Genomic DNA, 18,659 nt, shown 5'->3' with positions numbered 1-18,659 from the left:
ATACACTGAGTGTCTTCTTGACAAATGCATTACCTCCCTCAAAATCATTCTGTTTCACCGTTAATCTTATTATCTATTCAGTTAATCAATAGCTGTCTTTCCAAGGAGTGTATCAATAATACATATTGGAAGTGTGTTTCGGAAGTTGGGAGGGTGGCAGTGTGGTTTGGGCAGCACGCAATAATTTAGTTTCTGAACCTGTCGTCATCTACTTGGCTGACAACTCAGCAAAAATTGTGCCTTGGTTTTGACACAGGGACAAGCAATTAGGTGGCAAGAAGTTACCCCCGTATAGATTTCCTGTAGTATTTCTGCGCGTGTCCTTGAACTGCAGCACCCTCTATCTAGGAGATCAAGTTTTAGTTTAGAGCTCAGAGGATGAACTGGACAGCTGTTTCAACCCAGGATTCAAATCCTGAACAGTGGTCTGCATGTCTTTTTGCCCACGTACAACTAGTCTGTTTTAAAATAGTAATGTCTCAAACACTGATGCTTAATATAAATTGTCTGGTGGCAACTTTTTATGGGTACTGTTTAATGGTGTGATCCTCCTATGAGCTTTGCCATGGTGGTAAAGGAGACCATCACTGCACAACCAGTGGTAAGATCAGGGCCTCAGCAGTTCGACTGCCATTAAAATAGTTGCGTATAAATCTGTTAAGCCCGAAGTAATCTCACAAGAGGTGATCCTAACTGATATCAACCGGAGAAAAAAATGTTTGTTCTGGTTTACAGCATTTACAGAAATTTAGTGTTCTGATTATTTGTCAGTCTTAATGTTCTTAAGGCTCTATATGTATATTTTATTGTTAAATATGTAAATGTCTTAGAAGTATGAAAACTCAGGAAATATAACTGTCATTGCAAAAACAGAGGATTATTTTCAGACTCACAAAACAATAAAACAAACCTCACAAAAATTAATTCAGTGGAGCATGATACAACTTCACAGCATATGGGAATAAATTTACAATGTATAATTTTCATGCCAGAATTCTTGAGTTATCAGATAATGTATTTCCTTTCAATGATTATTCTGCAAGCCATATTTAGGCCTTTCTAACAATAGAAGCTTCACTGTGTATTTCAATACAGAGTGCTCTTGTGTGTTGTTCACCCATCTACAAAATAGCTTTCCTATTTAGATTGGGGAAGTTAGAATAAGGAAAAGAATTTTCTTCATTCATGTGTTTGGCAAAAAAAAATAAAATTTGAGTCATTGAAGTCTGAAGACAAAGAAAGTAGCAACAGTAAATATTTGCCTAGAATAAATATAGCAACAGTAAATACTTCCCTAAACTTAAGATTTATGATAATTCAGCAACTTATTTGTGTTAGCTGAAAATATTCTTAAACAATATAATAATATATATTATTATACATTGAATAGACTTATAAGAACATACCTGTATTTCTACTTCTTAAAATCAGAGGTTGCTCTTACAGACTGGGGACTTGATTTTCATTTATACTACAAAATCTACAGTTCTTTTCTCAGTGGAAAAGGGGTTTAAAGGAGAAGTAAATAAATACAAGAATAAAGCCCACTTTGCTACTAAAGATAGCAGGCAAGGAGTTTCAGTCCCAAGAGCAGTAGTTGTGAGGAGGGGCTGACCAAGGCTCGGAAAAATTAACTGCAGGTGAGGAGGGGTCTAAGTTCAGCAAATGTCAAAGAAAAAGGGAAGAAAAAGAAAAAGATGGCTAGCCCAAGCCTGATTGTGGAAGGGAAGGTGACATACTGCAGTGATGATCTGGAAGCAGAGGTATCGGGGAGCAGAGAGAAGTTGGTGGGCTCAGCTGCACGAGGTCTGGTCATGGGTACCAGCAGAGCAGAAAGAATGGGGACTACCAGAGCCAGCTTGCAATTGCCATTACAGAAGAATTAGTAAGCCATTTGATCCAAATTTTATCAGGTCTGTCTTTTGCTTTATGTAGCCACAGCATTTCTTATCTGATCTGGAATGACAGAAGAGCATTCACTGTTGTGGTTAACCACAGTCTCACTGTAAATGGGACTCTGGCCCTGGCTGCCATTTATTATGCACTGCAGAACTTGTATTTATGATACACGCATGTCAGACCTTGCCAGTACGTAGTGAAAGATGAAGACTAGAGCCTCTACTTACCAGAAAATATGTTAAGTTTCCACAATTAAATGAATGAAACATTTAAGAATGAAATGTGAATAACTTATTTTCTGCACAGGTGATAGAATTGCTAACCTGTGCAATCCAAAGAAAGGATTGCACAATGGGAGGGTAGATCAGAATGTCATCTTTGCACCCATTTACCTTCTAACCAAATCAAAATGGCCATTCTGTGCTGTTTCTACAATGTCTTAAATCCAAACATTTGTGAAATTTAATAGCTTTGTGGTTAAAAATTCAGAGCTGATCTTGCCAAAGGACCCTTTGAACCAAGACCTTAAAACCTGATCGGACTCCTGTAGTCACTAGATTTCTACATAGGAGCAAGAAACTATTCACACATAACTAATTGTATGATTTGCTCTAAATATTTGAGCCAGCATCACAGAGGGACACAGCCTGCTTACTCTCTTGTATCCGTTAGTGAGAAGCAAGTACACTCAGCAATGTCTGCACGGCAATTCGTTCACCAAGCAACAGAACTAAAGACTTTCCAGTGATCTCCCCCCACCCAGCTGTCATGTGCTTATTGGTTTTCTCTTATGAATCTTCACAATCCCCACATCTGCCTCCTTTCCCCCATCCACTGCAGTCTCAGACACCCCGCACTTTTCCCGACATGCCTGCCATCCTTTCTTTCCCCTTTCCTGTCCGGTTTCTCCTCATGTTGCAGCACTCACGGCCACCATGCCACCACTGTCTTCCATAGGCTGTATGCTCTTTGTCAGATCTTCCAGCTTGGCAAGAAACATGTTCTGAGCAGGCTAGATCTTCACATTTCACCAAGAAGAGCTGTCCCTCCATGTCCCTCGGCTCTGGTACTGGGGCAGTCTGTCCTTGTGCCCACCTGCAGATTTGCACAGCATTTGCAGGAATGACATATTTTTGTGAATTTCTTTTCTGAGAAAACAAATCAGAAGATTAGATTTAGATTTAGCTTGATCAATGGATTAAAAATTTAAAAAGGTTTAGACTGACAGACATAAGCATGATTTTCTTAAGAAACCAAATTAAAACTGTTAATATACATGCATGCATTTAGCAATTTCCTTTCATTGCTGTGCTGCTGACTTTTGTCAGCATTTGTGAATTCCAGAATAAATTGTAGATGTGAAGGAAGAATCTGGATTGTTTCTGCTTAGTGCCAAAATACAAAATTAAGTTTTACAACTTCTCGTTATTTTACTGATTTTATTTTTTATTATAGATTATATATCTTATTATATATCGGAGAGGCTATGGCTTCATACAGCTGTGAAAAGGGAAAGCCTGTCTTGTAATATTGGGAGAATATTTTTGCAGTTATCTGTAAAAACATGACTGAGAAACAATTTTACTGGTCTATTTTAAAATGAATAATTGCAGGAAATGTTAAGTTGAAGTAGCTCAAAATGTGAAAGAAGTATGTTTAAAAATTTTTTACACGCTTTACACAAATTGTTGTATCAACGCGTATAGCTAGTAGGTACTGATCTAATGCACATAGTTTGATCTAAACTTTATGTTACAGTCAGATACTACGTTTCTGTATCTGTGCTGCAGGGAGTTTCTCTCCTTGGTGAAGGAGAAATTGGTCGTGAAGAGGAAGAAAAAAACAGATGATGATTTCTGCTCCAAATAGATCATGGAAACATAGAGTAAGTTGTAGGATGACTTGATGACTTCCCTTGTTTGTTGAACGTTTGATGTCTGACTTACAGCTCAGACATTGGGAGCGAGCTGTAGCGATGCCAGAGATAGGATGTTAACGTTGGAGGGAAGGAGGAAGGGAGGCAGAGCTAAGATCAAGAGTAATCTGTTATGGAATCTATAGCTAGTGGAGCTATTGTGTAACTAATCCGAAGTCAAATGAAAAAATACTTATTTTTCTGAATTGGAGTCCATTGTGGCTATTACATTTTCTGGTTTTCTGAAAAAAAATGAGGCCTGTAGAGAATGAAAGCAATCTGGAGTCGGAGAAAACAAAAGGGTAGCCTGTGCTGATTCTTGTAAACTAATTCCTGGTATAGTATTTTTTGCCAAGAAATTCTGATACCGTGTGAGTAGTGAAAATGGATTCTGCAACATTGTCTTTTATCTGGGCATTTTGTCCTGTAACATATGCCCAAACCCATGCCTGAAGCACCTCATCTAGTACATGTATGTGCTATTGCAGTAGCTTTGTAACGTCGCCGTGGCACAGAGGTACCTGCTTTCTGGCTAGCTTTGTGTTTTACCACGTTACTGCTCCTAGGAGTGTGTCCCAAGCTACAAGGATATTTTGGAGGAGATCCCCCTTGTTGATTGTTCTTTTGCTAGGATTTCTGGGCTCACGCTGGCCCCCCTTCAATGGAATAGGCGGATGGCTGTCAAACACCCCCCCGTAGCAGGGCAGTTACAGGACCCGCTCTTAGAGTGGGGGCACTTGGACTAATGCTGTGACTCTGAGCCATGCCTCTGGCATGTAAACTCCAGGGTTCAGACGGTCTGTTGTAGTCAGCATTTCCTATTCTCTAGGTCGCTCCTATCACATTTTCAGAGGTCCATGTTCTTGGGGTGCACTCACCTCAGGAGCCGGGCATTGCCTTTCAGAAGCACCACACTCTCCCAGGTAACTGTACGGATAGAGGAGAAAAACAGTATCAGTGCCCTGAATCACTCATGCAGTCCATAGTTCCTAATTATTTGGCACACCAGCAGCTATATTGAAGGTGTCTGAGTGGACCTAGATATCAATTTCAGCATTTGTTGATGTTTCAAAGTGGCAAGATTGTTATTTTCTGTATCATTGGTTAAACAAAGATTTACTAAACTGAGGATTCTTTTTAAACAAAGCACACGGATACTGGAGCAGGCTAACCATTGCAGAACATCTCAATTTTTCAGTAAGCTTTTGCAGCCACCTAAAATATCCCTGCCTACTGTTTGTGGGGATATTGTGAAAGCAGTCAGTCAGTGTCGCATGAGCCAGAAAAAGAACCAGCTATTAAACTGAATTCTAGTTTTACCTTAACAATAGTTATTTTATCCCATGTTTCCCAAATTCTAATCAATTTTAAAGAGGGAGGGATGGAGTCCTTAAAGCTCAGTGGGGGGAATTTTTTATATTTTTTCATAGGTATGAAAATCTATGCAATAGCAGGACCTAGCTTATGTAGTTAAAGGAACACTGTGAATTCTGAGAAGCACTTTTCAAATACAGAAAGATCCTTTTGTCGTCATCACCATCGTCCCCATTATGCTAGAATATAATGATGTGGTAAATAGTGAGATGTAGTTGCATAACTCTGAAAGTTGGCTTGCATTCCTTCAGAAGGAAGAAGAAAGAATAATTCCTCTGAACAAATTATTCAGACTTTACAATGCTCTATTTTGTTACAGAAGCATTTTTTTTCTCTTTTTTTTTCCCTTTCCTTATAGACTATAATTAATCAGAAGTATTTCAGATTATTGTTAGACTGTACCAGTATTTTTTGGGGCAAGTGTCCATTCTCACTGGCACAACAGTAACAAGATTTCAAATAATTAGCTGGTTTGTGAATGCTCAGAGTCCAAAGAAAAGGAAAATCAAAAAGCTAAACTCAGGATTAGAATAATTGACAAAATTTCTTTTCCCTTTCTAGGTACATGGAGAATTTTGCTTCATCAAGGTTATTCAGTGCAGAACTGAAATGCAGTTCTTTAGAAGTCTTTGGGTTTTTAACATTTCCTTACAAATTTTTTTTTCACATTTTTGAGGGCAAACATTTTAAGTTTGTGTCTTGGACGCTGAGTTTTTAGTACTTACTTGAAAGCTTCCTTCTCTTTTTTCTTATTTTTGAGGGCAAACATTTTAAAAGTACATGTCTTAGCACTAAATACTCAGTGTCCCATTTGAAAGCATCCTGTTGGATTTTGGAGCGTTCCCTCTGTGTCTCTGACACTCTGGAAAAAAATAAGGACTAGAAAGTCATCTCTGATCTATCAGCTTGGAAGGGACACGGCAGTATTAAAGTCTTAGGGATAGCTTTGTGTTCAATGGGAGGGCACAACTAAAAGGGCCCGTGGAGCCTACATACAAGAGCTTTGGAGTAATTTGAGGAGTAATTTATGTTAGATTATTTGTCATGCCAAAGCCTCCTAGCCTTGCCTTGTGTGTTGGGTTTGCATGGCAGGGTTTTGGTAGCAGGGGGACCACAGGGGTGGCTTCTGTGAGAAGCTGCCCCCATGTCTGGTAGAGCCGGTGCCAAGGTGGACCTGCCCCTGCATGGCTGAGCCCGCCAGCGATGGTGGTAGCTGTGTGACACGTTTGGGAAGGGGGAGAAAACTGTCCAGCAGCAGCAGCAGTCAGAAGAGAGGAGTGAGAACATGTGAGAGCAACAGCCCTGCAGCCCCCCAGGTCAGGGCAGGGGGTGCTCGAGGCGCCGGAGGAACCTGCGGGGAAGCCCTGGTGAGGCAGGCGGTGCGCCCAGCCCATGGAGGGTAACGGTGGAAAGGTCCCCCCTGCAGCCTGTGCCAGACCCCGGGGCAGGGGGTGCCCGCAGGAGCCGTGACCCACGGGCAGCGGCGCTGGGGCAGCTCTCGGCAGCGCCCATGGCCCCGTGGGGAGGAGCCCGGGCCGGGGACCCCGCAGGGACCCCCTGGGGCCGGCTGGGCCTGGGGGCTGCGCCCCATGGAACGGACTGGCATTGGACTGTCCCATGGGAGGGACCCTTTGCCTGCGGGGAAGGGAGCGGCAGAAACGTGATGAATTGACCACGACCCCCATTCCCTGTCCCCCTGCACTACTGCAGGGGAGGAGGGAGAGAAACTGGGAGCAGAGTTAAGCCCAGGAAGAAGGAAGGGGTGGTAGGAAGGTGGTTTAAGATTTGGTTTTATTTCTCATTATCCTCCTCTAGTTTGATTGGTAATACATTAAACTAATTTCCCCAAGTCAAGTCTGTTTTGCCCATGACAGTAGTTGGGGAGCCACCTTCCTGCCCTTCTCTGGACCCAGGAGCCTTTCATTGTGTGTCCTCTCCTCTATCCTGCTGAGGATGGTGGGCAGCTGGCATCCAGCCAGCACCACCTCATCAGGCCGGGTCTTCTGGGCAGGCGTGCCTGCTCTCCAGCCAACAGCTCATCTGCCCATCCCTTCTTTAGCCAGCCCACGATAGGACTGTGAGAAGTTCACTCCATTTGATGACTTCCCGTTAGCGGGAGATCCTAATCTAGGCTCTGTGGGCCTTGGGGAATGCAAGTTCCATTGCACTTCTAGCAAGAAAGTAAAAAAATGAGAAAACAAGTAAGAAAATTATAATGTACCATCTCCTTCTGCTGTAGTCCACACAGAAAATGAGGGGCTGCCCTCGTCCATGTTTATATCAAATGTCTGTCAAACAGACCACCATGCTGCTCATCTCTTTGCATTTATTTTCCAAATCTCATTCTCGCCCAAGATTTCATTCGCTAGATGTATGTTGTGAGCCTTTATTTTTTTGCCTTTTTTTTTTTTTTTGATAGAACTATGGGATTTCATAAGTCAGAAAGACTTTGTACTTTTGGGGATCAGTGTAAAGAAAATGCTATTTCCACCTGGTGCTATTTCAGTGGATTAAGCAATGCATCAAAACATACATATTAGTTTGAGTGATAATACCTCAAGGTCTCATAGCTCTGCTGGGACTACGATAGCTTCCTTGATGCTACCTGAGGTTCTGGCACGTATTTTTCATCACAGCACTCTTGATGTAAATATCTGATATTCGATGTGATAGGAATTCTGCAATCATCTTGTAATTGATTCATTATCTAGATGGCACTAATGGAAAGGAAATGAAGAGTCTGCTTCAAAAAAAGAAGAAAAGTTCCAGTGCCATACCAACTGTGGTTCTTAAGTGTGCTGCATTTGTGTAAACTCCCCTTCGCAGTCCAGCTTTCAGTGGATTCTTGGGTTTAGTGAAAGAAGTGAAAGTAGTTAGTCTGATGGCCCACTTACAACTACTGGCAGGGCAGGAAATCATTCAGCAAAGTCTGTTGGTTACTGTGTCGCAGAAGATTCCCAATGGTCCTTGGACATAGGACACATCCTCTAGCAGGAATATTCAGAGGGATTGTTCAAAAACCACAGCAAACAGTTCATAACTGTAGTCAACATACATATTTCAATTCATGTGTTTTATATGCTTCACATCTGTTGTTCTGTCAATTTAAATTGATTTAATATAAGTGCTCTTTTTTATTTAGAAAGACATCATTTTTTATATTTAGCACTATAAGTAACGTCTGCAAGTATCATGCGTTCAAAGCTGTTTCTTGACTATATTGGCACTGCCCAGGGGATACTGTTTTAAAAATTTGTCCTGAAAGTCAAATTCTTCTATCTGAGCCAGGTCTTTAAGTAGGAGCTTCATCTTTGCATGTGTCAAGGTAATAACTATACAGTAAAAATAGATTATAAGGTGTATGTGAGAAGCATCAAGCACAAAGTTACTTACTTTAGTGAGAGCAGCTGTAAATTTAAACAAATTGATTTGTCTCTATATGTGGTGTATATAGAGACATATATACATTTCTTATCCTGTTCTTTCCCATGCATTATTCATTTTATTGTGATCAAAACCTACAGCTTATATGTAACAAAATGTCATTGGTGCTAGGTTCTCCTAACACTCTAGTTTCCGAAATACTTGCAGTTTCACTGGTGATACAGGGTAATTAATTTGCTTATGCAGTTTCTCTCCTTTTGATAGTGCTAAGGGTCCATTTGCCACCAGATGTCTTTCTGCCTGACTGAGATGTTTCTGTGGTCTTTGAAGACTAACTTACATATTAGAGGTGAGCTGTTACCTGCTCCTAAAACAAAACAGCAAAGCTTGTTGATGAATATTCAACCGACAAAAGAATCTGAATATTCAAATGAAGTGTTTTTTATACTTAGGAGAAAGAAAATTAGGCAGCAATACGATGTTTGAACTTGGTCAGCTTCTTTGCTTATCTTATCATAGAACTGGAGCATCCTTTCAAGTAAAAATGTTAAGATTATATTTAATTGGATGCATTTTCCTTTTTAGGAAGCTGTGCCCTACTTGACTGTAAGCTTCAGTTTAATGACTAGTTTGGTTGAATGAAGATCTACAGTCAAGTGATTTGCAGAGGCATTGTGATTTGTACTTAGCATGAAAATGAAAAATTACTGTATGTTCTGGGTATTTTGCATGATTACTTGAAATTTTATACTTACAAGGATATATTTATCTTATTAATTGATTGTTCCAGGAGACAAGTGACTAATTACTAGCCATGTAGAAATTACCTTCATTCATCTTGCCTTGCTATTGCTAGAATGTAATACTAAAAAAACCCCAGTGGTTTATAAGTAGACCATATCAAAATATTATTTATGATGCTTCATGCTAATTGTAGTGTACAATACTTTTGTTGATATATTAGTTTCAATATTATTAGCAATCCAGTTGAATATGAATGAATATTCAATTGAATGTTACTATTGAAGCATTGACTCAATATGTTTTGGCATCCCATCTTTGTCTAAGAACTGTTCTGTAGCAACAATAATATAAAAAACTTTCATAGAAAAGTCTGATGGTTTAAAGAAACACATAGTTGTGATTTATTGTAATTAAAGGTGTTCTGTGGCCTACTGTGCCTATTTTCTGCCTTTGACCTTCTTGCTTCCTCTCTGTCCATTTGTGCATTGCCTACAAACCTCATTCTAAAACTCTGAGGCAGAAGGGAGGACTGCTCTCTCGTTTTAGAAGCGGCCTGCCATCGCAGTGCCTTCCTGCGTTCCTCCATGTAAGGAATTCCTCCCCGTGGTATATCCCTGTCTGAATTTAGAAGAAGACAGATGCGGTGTCAAACTAATAGTTTTAAAACAGTGCAACTTAAGGCCGTACTTAGATCTACTTGGTGGAGCTTGCCATGGCACACTAAGTATTTACCAGTTGGCCCCATCAGGTGCTGGCTGGTGCGGCTTGCAGTCCCAGTGTGGCTGAAACATTCCAATAGTAGGCAATAATCCCTCCAGGTTAAGGAGATTGGGTCCTTTGGGAGGGCAGCTTTATGAGTTCACAAATCTTAAAAAAAAATCCTGTTGTCTCATCAAAAAAAAATTTAAATTATTTTAAGGTATACTTTTGAAAAGTATATGATCCTAACCTTTTCTTGTAAAAGAACACATACGATGCTAATTAGGAAGGTGGTAAAAATACTTTTGCATGTTGGCAGCTGGAAGAGAATCAAAGTGTATGTGAAAGAAATGACAGCTCCAAATCAACCTAAGGACCTGCCGCATTCTCCTTCAGCCCTTCCTTGCTGGTTCCTGGAGTTCCTGCTGGCATTCAGGCTGTACACTCTAGTTTTTCCCCTGTCGCTTGTGTTTTAACACCTAATGCTCTGCTCCAGCTAGCAGAAACTGAGATGCTGAACTTTGCTTGCTAAGTTGTGTTTTGTTTCTAGTGTATAATTAAATATATTTACATTCAATTATATAGATGAAGAAGATATTGGGATCCACCAGTACCATGACAAGAAAGAACCAGGTAAAATAAAGTAACCATAACTAAAACTAAACAGAACTTCCAAATGTTCAGTGTTTGATGCCAGCTGCTTTGCACTGAAAAATGCAACTTCGAGTTTCTTGTAAATATATGCCTCTTTTTCTGTAAATAGCCCAGAAAGATTATCTTTCCAAGTTATGTCAGAGTCTTTTCAAAAGTTTTATTCCACAGAAGAAAAAAATTGGAAAAGTAGTTACATAAAAACAACCTTTATGTCGTTAGAAACTGCGGTGGGATTTTACACACTAAATTCTTATGCTTTATCGTCGCTTCAGCCCCTGCACCTGCTGCCGGCTGGCCGGGGGCGGTGTGCGGGGGGGGGTGTGTGCGCGGAGGGGGGGGCGGTGTGCCGGGGGGCGGCCAGCCCCGCCGCCCGGTGTGTGCGGGAGCCCAGCAGGGGGCAGCGGGAGCGCGCGGGAGCGCCGGCCCGGCCTCCGCACCCCGCCCGGGCTCTGCCATGGCCATTTCAGACCGAGCGATCAATTTTCTTTATCTGATTAATCCTGTTAATCCTGGAAGTTTCGCGATGGGCCAGGAGGCCCGTTGGCTGGAGTTGCTGGCTGCTTGCGGCCCGCCTAGCGCGGGGCTGGGCAGGCGTCCCCGGGCTGCGCCCCGCGGTGGGGGCGCTGCTGACGGCCCAGCTCCGCGCTCTGCCGGGGTCGGTTGCCGCTCGCGATGAGATCGGGGGCTCAGCAACGCCGCCCACCTGCTGGGCTACATGAGCCTTTCTTTCACTGCAAATTTAAGATATCTGCCTCACGAGGTGAAAACATCGGGGCTGTCTTAATTTTTTTGTCAATTTCTATGTTTTATCATACTGTATGAATCTTCTCTCTAATATTAATATTTGCTGACAGCAGTTGTAAGGATTATCATTCATCTTTTCATCCTTTCTTTCCTTTAGCATCGCAGATGAAGCATTGTTACTTAGAAGAGGAGGAAAATCTAGCAGAATGTAAGGACATTTTCTGAGTTTCTTGTTGCAGTAAAACCAGGCTATTAATTTGGGTTGGTGACGCCCTTGGAAAATCATTCAAGTAATCTCAGACTGCTTCAAACGTAACTTTCTGCACATGCCATTTAAGACAGACAGTCACAGAACTACACAGCACAAAATAATTGAAAAGTTGTAATTATTCCTTCCTGGTGTATTTGCACTCTGTTGTTTTGTGTTTTTGTCACTGAGCATGGTAGTGTGTATTGCTTCTGCAATCCATTGTCAAGAGGAATCACAAAGAATAAGCCAGATTTTTCCTTGTGAAACTTGCTCAGTAGATGAGCAATAAACATTTTCCCGATCGACTCTTGAACTGAAATACCAGCTGCCTCAAAACTGAAAATTATAGCTAAGATACTTTCAGCCAAAATAAAATTCTAAGTTAATAGTGAGCTACCTGAGAATGCTTTTACCTTTGAAACATCTACACTGTTCCTGCATTGTCTGGTTAAAAGCAATTTCAGTTTACGCTATCACAGAGCAGTATTATGGCGGTTCAAGGCTTTTATATTAGTACAACTTTAGTTCAAGTTTTACAACTTCTCCATAGTTATTATTGCTCAGAGCATTCATTAATACTCAAATATTATTACATGATGACTCTGAAAAATCTAATTGATTTGTAGATGACTTCACAAAGTAGCATGCATGCTGTAAGAATTGCCTTAACATTTTATCTTATAATGAAAATTCATGTGGAGTTGTGCATGTTTTTGAAGGCAAAATGTGTTCCGGAAGGGTAAGTTATTTGCAAGACCATAAGGTGTTTTTGGAGCAGGTGGAAGCCCCGCTGGGGATATGGGTATAAAAGTGTGTGCAGCCATGTGGTAAATCTACACCCGCTGTGGAGAGTTGTGTGTCAGTCAGAGTCAATACAGCTCTGTAAAGGTGGGGAGGTGAGAAAGGGTTATAAGTAGGGAGGAGCATAATGGATTTACATCCCTTGTGCTCTTCGTAGCATTATCTTACAGGCGCTGCCTGTGTGAAAAGAGAAGCAGGCCCAGACAAACCCCGTTATACAGAAGCCTTGGCTGTTATCTTTTATACGTGTGACATGCAAAAGGAACAGAAGCTACTGCACCTTGTTGCTTTAAATACAGGGGTGGCCTAGGCACATTTCTTAAAGTGGAGCACTGGGTTACTTTATTCACAGATGCTGCTTTCTATAGATAGTTTGGTATCTGTACAGGCAATTCCCATTTTACGTATGTGGATAAATATTCCAGGATTTAGGAAGGCACCTATTGAAAATGTGATCTTAACATGCCCAATTAATATTATCCTAACAGTTCCACCAACACTGGCTTCAGTCCAATAAAACACAAAGAAGTTGTATGTTGGTGTGCTCTTCTGTTGATATATGAAATCCTTCATTTTTTCACTCTGTAGCACTTCTGTTGTAAGTTACTTTTTGCAGGGAGTTTTAAACACAACTGTTCAGTCCTTCAGGCTGGAAGTTGGCATACAAACTGACAGCTTGGAGCTCAAAACTTTTCATCAGTTTTCCTTCAGATAGGCTAGATTTTAAAAAGACAATGTGTTCTAGTTTTCTCATGCTTTTTGTATACTTATGAGCGGAAAACTGCTCACTTTTAAATGATGAAATTTCACAAGTTATTAGAGCCTGATTCTCAGCCATGAAACAAACCAATTTCTAGCAACTCCAGGGGAAGCTTTGCCTCCTGGTTTCAGGATGAATGTATTAGGCCAGAATTTTCACAATAGTTTGCTGAGCATTAATAAATTTGTTAAAGGACTGTAGCAGTCGTGCACTTTCTTGTTTGCTTGACTTGGCAGATTTTTCAGACCAAATTTTCAAGAAGAAATCCTATAAATAACTATACTTCGTAATAGAAGTTACGGTGTTCACAGTTACCTGTTAATACCTCTATTGTACATATATATTTTGTAGACATGTTAGTGCCTGTTTTTTTTTTAAATTAGGCAATGAAATGCTAGTTCAAAAGAATGGTATTTATCTGTTTAGGAGTTGATAACTTGAATCTGAGTTAACATACCAAATGTGAGATGCTTTCTCACAGCAAGTGCTTAGCAGCTGGGTGAGATACTACATCCTGAGAGCTTTGTACACAATTGCCATGGTGAAGTCATGGTCAGTGTGGCTATAACATGCTAACTGTTCCTATGACAGAGCCTTTCAAAAGGATATTCTTTGATACCAGAAAGTGATAGAAATCATGGCCATTTCCTTCCAATTACAGGCAAGTTGTATGTTTATGGTAACTCCTAGAAATCTTAGGTTTGTGTTTCCACAGAAAAGGAAGGTCAACTTGAATAACTTTTTTTATTATTATATATAATTATATGTATGTGTAATACTGTCACCTACATATACACATTTCGCTATCTTCTTTTTTTTTTTTTTTTTTTAAACTTTTATTTGCCAGCTCGAGATTACCCTTGGATACTGAAAAACAAGCGACCAGACAAACTGCGAGATACACTCAAGGAGGTAGAGGTATGTTTCAGAAAGTTTCAAGTACAGGAACATATAATCCGGTTTTCAAACCCCTTTCAACAGCTTTAATTTTCATAAAGGTCCAACTCTGCCTGTGATGATAAATGTGCTTTTGTGTGGCGGGCTGTTCTAAAACAGCTGCATCTTTGTGTGGCATGCTTCATCTATAAAGTTGAAAATCAGAAGTATGTTAACTGGTAGTGACAATGTGTACTGCCAACTCCACTTTCTGTTTTCTGTTGTCCTTTAGGACTTAATGCAAAACAGTCAATGTGTGCTGGGCAGATGGAAGAACAAACATATCTGTCAGGTAAAATGTTTTGACAAGCTCTCACAGTGTTCAGTCAGTGGAGTCAAAAAGCTATTCAGTGATTCATACATTACTGTTAAAATGTTAACTAACACAGAAAATAATTGTGTGGTTTTTTAATGTATGGGCTCTTATGACTTAGATTGTGTTTATTTAAATTTCTAGCCTGAAGTAGATGCTACGAAACAAAAATCTGGTTTTTATCAACAAGAAAAATTACATTAAAGTGCCCTGATTCTGTGAGATTATTATTATTTGGGGAAACTGAAAGCATCCTGTACCTCAAAATAGCACACTAAGGGAGCAGTTAGAATGTATAGACAGGTCTGGAATCTATGTTATATTACATTTTTATATCTGAAACTATCTACATGTCTGTCACAAATCTTTTTACTTCGAGCTTGTGTAATAGGAGGGAAGCTATAACTCTAAACCAGCTAGACCATTAATCAAGTTATGGAACAAAAGATATTGTGACATGTGGCACACATGTAGCTATGTTCTCTATCTTTATAAGTTCCACATAGTGTATCAACAAACAGCTTTGCACACCCTCATTAACACAGAACAGTAGAGTATGTGGGAGATCTGAACGTGACACACGCTTTAGCTCCTTAATGATGAACTTATTCTGAAAAACGTACGTATTTTGTTAAGTTTCTGCAGTCTTCATTGTTCATGAGGAAGTGTGCATCATATTTGAAACTGCTTTGGCATGGGGAATACTTGTAAATATTACTAATACTGTTTCTAAAAAGAAATGTCGTATTTTAACTTTTATGCTTTTTCACATTCATAGTTTTTTTTCTTCTATTTCAAGTAGTTCCAAATGTGTGTCAGCAGGATGAATATTAACTATTTGAACATTATACAGCTGAAATTCCAGAAATGTCTTTAAGAATAGCAAAATGTTTGAATACCTGACATACCAAATAGCATATAGTCTTTTTGTATCAATAATAAAGATATTATTGTCTAAGCTACACTTGCCTATCAGATCTTATCGCTAGTAAATGTATATAATTTGCGGACAGATTATGTATTATATATCTGTGAATGTTAATCTGCTAGAACTGATTTAAATATTAATTGCATGCTAATTTAGGTGACTAATTTTTTAGTTAGTATTGTTCTGATTAGGAATGGAATTTGGTTAAGAAATACTGAGTCAATTAGCCATGAGTGTATTCATCTGCTTCCCAGTTTGCTGTCTCTTCATTTGCGCTCCCTGTCCATTCTCCCTCGGTCATTTTCCTTCCCCTCTCATCTATCTGCATTCAGTATAAAACTTTTTTTTTTTTTTTAACTTAGCATCCTCTGAGTAGTTTCAGGTTTACATAAACAAAAAGGAGACAAATACAATTTTACCTATTTCTTGTACAAGATGGGAAAGAAAAGTGATGGATGTTTTTATCTTAGTATATCGGGACTGGCTCTATATTGGATTGACTCATGTAAAGGGGTAGCTTGGTAAATTGAGTATTTTTTTAGGGATTTTTAGATGGTTTGTATAGCCAGAGTTTAAGTGACAGTAAGCTTATGAAATAGTCAGAGTTAAAATTATAGATAAGAATCATAGTCATTTCTCTGTCCTTAAATTCTGCTTTTAGTTTCTCAATCACAAAACAAAATGTTTCTTTTAATATAATAATGGCTGATAATTGAAGACTCCAACTGGGTTTAGAATGTTCTGCCAAAACAATTGTGTTATTCTACTTTCTGTCTTCCTGAAAATATAACCTCTCCAACAAATGAAAATAAAACAGGAAAAAACGAATAATTTGGGAGAGCCTAGAAGAGAAAAGCTGTCTTCTATCAAGTTTTATGTCAAGCTGTTTTTTTTCCTGCTGCTCATCTGTCTTGGAGCATTTTGCAGAGCTATCTGGACTCTCCCTATTTTGATACAATCGTTCTGAAGCTTCTGGAAAAGATGTACCTTTATTTTTTTTAGTTCTAATAGGAGACTAATTAACTGTTTCAGCAGAAAGTCCTTATCACATAATGGTGCAATCTATGTCATAGCGCTAGTGTATTCACATGCTATTTTGGATGGATACCAGAGCAGCTGCTAGTGGAAAAAGAAAAGTCCATGTTTGCATTAACTTTCAAGTGTAATGGAAGCAACAAGTCAGACAAACAGCATGGAGAGCATGCGGTGAACTATCCTGACTGTCCTAATTTTCAGTGATTTGGCCTAAATCTGAGTTTATGGTTTAATTATAGGGTGGGGGTTTTAGCTCTTTGGTTTTTAGCAGCAATACAATATCAAATAAATGAATTCACAGAAATTAAAATATTTAACTCAAGAGCCATCACATTTTTCAATAAATGTTCTATGTGTTTGAATCTGCTGTATCTTCAGCTGAACAAGGAAGAGTTCCCTTTGTTTTGTAATAACAATGTGCTATCCAAAAACTTAATGGTTGTTGTACCTTTAGCACAGCAGAACAAATGGAAAAAAATCTGAAAGGTGATACAATGAAAACAAGACTATATTTTAAAATAGTAGTATGATTTCCCTCAGATTTTGTGAAAAACCAAGCGTAAGACTGCTGCCAGTGTGCTTTCTGGAACCTAAACATCACCATTCCTAATCCCTCACTGCTTCCTCCAGCACCTCCACCTTCTAACTAGCCCACAAGCAAAAGTTGGGGGCTATAAATGTAAGCATGCATGTGCTAAAAATAAGTATGCTATCGTGTTAACCGTTTCTGTGCAAATGACCAATTAGACTTCATGCGTATGCCTCAATGAAAAATCTAGTTAGTTTGCATGTGGATTACCTTGTCCATTGTATGAATGTATTTCTCAGAATTGGCTCTTCTGTATGAGTTTGCCTAGAACTACTGTAACACTGGCCCAGCTTTCTACCTGTCTTGATGTTTCATTTTATGCATCAAAATTTCTCCTCTTACTTCTTTTATATAATCAGTGCATTAGAAGTTTCATGTTTACTTCCTTGTCCATTACCAAAAAGCATCCACTGACCTTTATTTTTGCTCTTCAAAGTATACATTCTAGTACTGCTTAGAGCTTCTGAAACAGATGATGTGCCATTTCATGTAAACGTAACCTAGACTGTACAGGGATTTTTGTCAAGGAGTTTGCTCTCCTATTTAGAAGAGCTTAGTTGAGCCCTGAAGGACTGGGGTCTTTTCTTCAGCTCTGTTCCTCCTTACTGCAGTAGGATGTGAATGCTCACCGTTTGTGTGTGGTACTTCTGAACCCCAGCTTTGATGACCTGTGATGAGTTGCTGAAGTAATCCTGTAATCCTCAGTTAGTTGATGTCAAAGGAAAATAAACAGACCATAAAAGAAGGGCGACAGAAAAAAAGACAAGTAGTCTTTACAATAAGATGCCACTGTACTGTTTATAATTAAATAAACAATTTACTCCTTGGCTTCCCCTGCCGAGGAGTAATAACCTAAGGAATTAATTTTATCAGTATTGTTGCATTTACTCAGCTCAGCTCTGGCTGCTTCCCTTCCTCTTGGTGTCCTTCTCTGATTCTTTGGAATGCTTTTAAGTTTTACCACAGAATCGTGAAATCAGTCCCATGAAATGATGCCATTGGTTCAGGTTTGGTTTTACAATATAAGGTAGTAAAACTTAATGAGATCTAGCCAAAACATTTGATTTCCAACTGTTTCTAGTTTTACATTTGCATTACTATGTAGAATTAAACACATGCCAATGCTGAATTATTTTATTGTATAAAAGCCAAGCACAAGCTGTGAATCATATCTGTTACCTGCTAATGAAAAAGATTTATATATTCTTTGCTAAATTACTTGGAGTTGATGTAGTTTGATTGTGTTGCAATTTACATATGTGTATGAGTGGTTTTTGTGTTACCATCATTGACATATTTAGAACTGGATTCTGAATGGAGATATACAGCAATATTTGCTGACATGGCATGTTATATCAGCTGCAATGCCCATAAGTAAACTGATGTAGCAAGATATGTGGTGACATACAGTAGCACATCTGATATCAAAATCAAGACATTCTGGCTCAAATACATGAGAAGCTAGTACCCATCACCAGTTACTAAGAGGAACCCTGCTCTCATATTAAATTCTTTTGGTTGCTTTTGATCACAACCATTAATGTGTTGTGTGGTTTTAGAGATTTGGAGCTAGAAGTACAAATGCATTGATTATTGTGAAACAGTAACATGTAACAACAATAATTTCATCTGTA

The 18,659-nt window shown here is 39.3% G+C and overlaps 1 protein-coding gene across 3 annotated transcripts in view; it reads left to right on the top strand.

Moving 5' to 3' along the window:
- Window positions 1–18,659, top strand: part of LOC119149897 (WD repeat containing planar cell polarity effector) — a 154,683-nt gene that overhangs the window by 41,876 nt on the left and 94,148 nt on the right. For all 3 annotated transcript variants that reach the window (XM_037391769.1, XM_037391771.1, XM_037391772.1), the window contains 5 exons: window positions 8,837–8,921; window positions 10,601–10,648; window positions 11,571–11,621; window positions 14,072–14,142; window positions 14,393–14,452. In XM_037391769.1, the coding sequence (XP_037247666.1) occupies window positions 8,861–8,921; window positions 10,601–10,648; window positions 11,571–11,621; window positions 14,072–14,142; window positions 14,393–14,452 (291 nt within the window). In that variant the 5' untranslated portion in view covers window positions 8,837–8,860. The remainder of the gene's footprint in view (window positions 1–8,836; window positions 8,922–10,600; window positions 10,649–11,570; window positions 11,622–14,071; window positions 14,143–14,392; window positions 14,453–18,659) is intronic.

This window comes from Falco rusticolus, chromosome 6 (assembly GCF_015220075.1).
Source record: "Falco rusticolus isolate bFalRus1 chromosome 6, bFalRus1.pri, whole genome shotgun sequence".
Taxonomy (NCBI): domain Eukaryota; kingdom Metazoa; phylum Chordata; class Aves; order Falconiformes; family Falconidae; genus Falco; species Falco rusticolus.
Note: the sequence above shows the minus strand (reverse complement) of the source record. Positions and strands in the feature narration are given on the sequence as shown.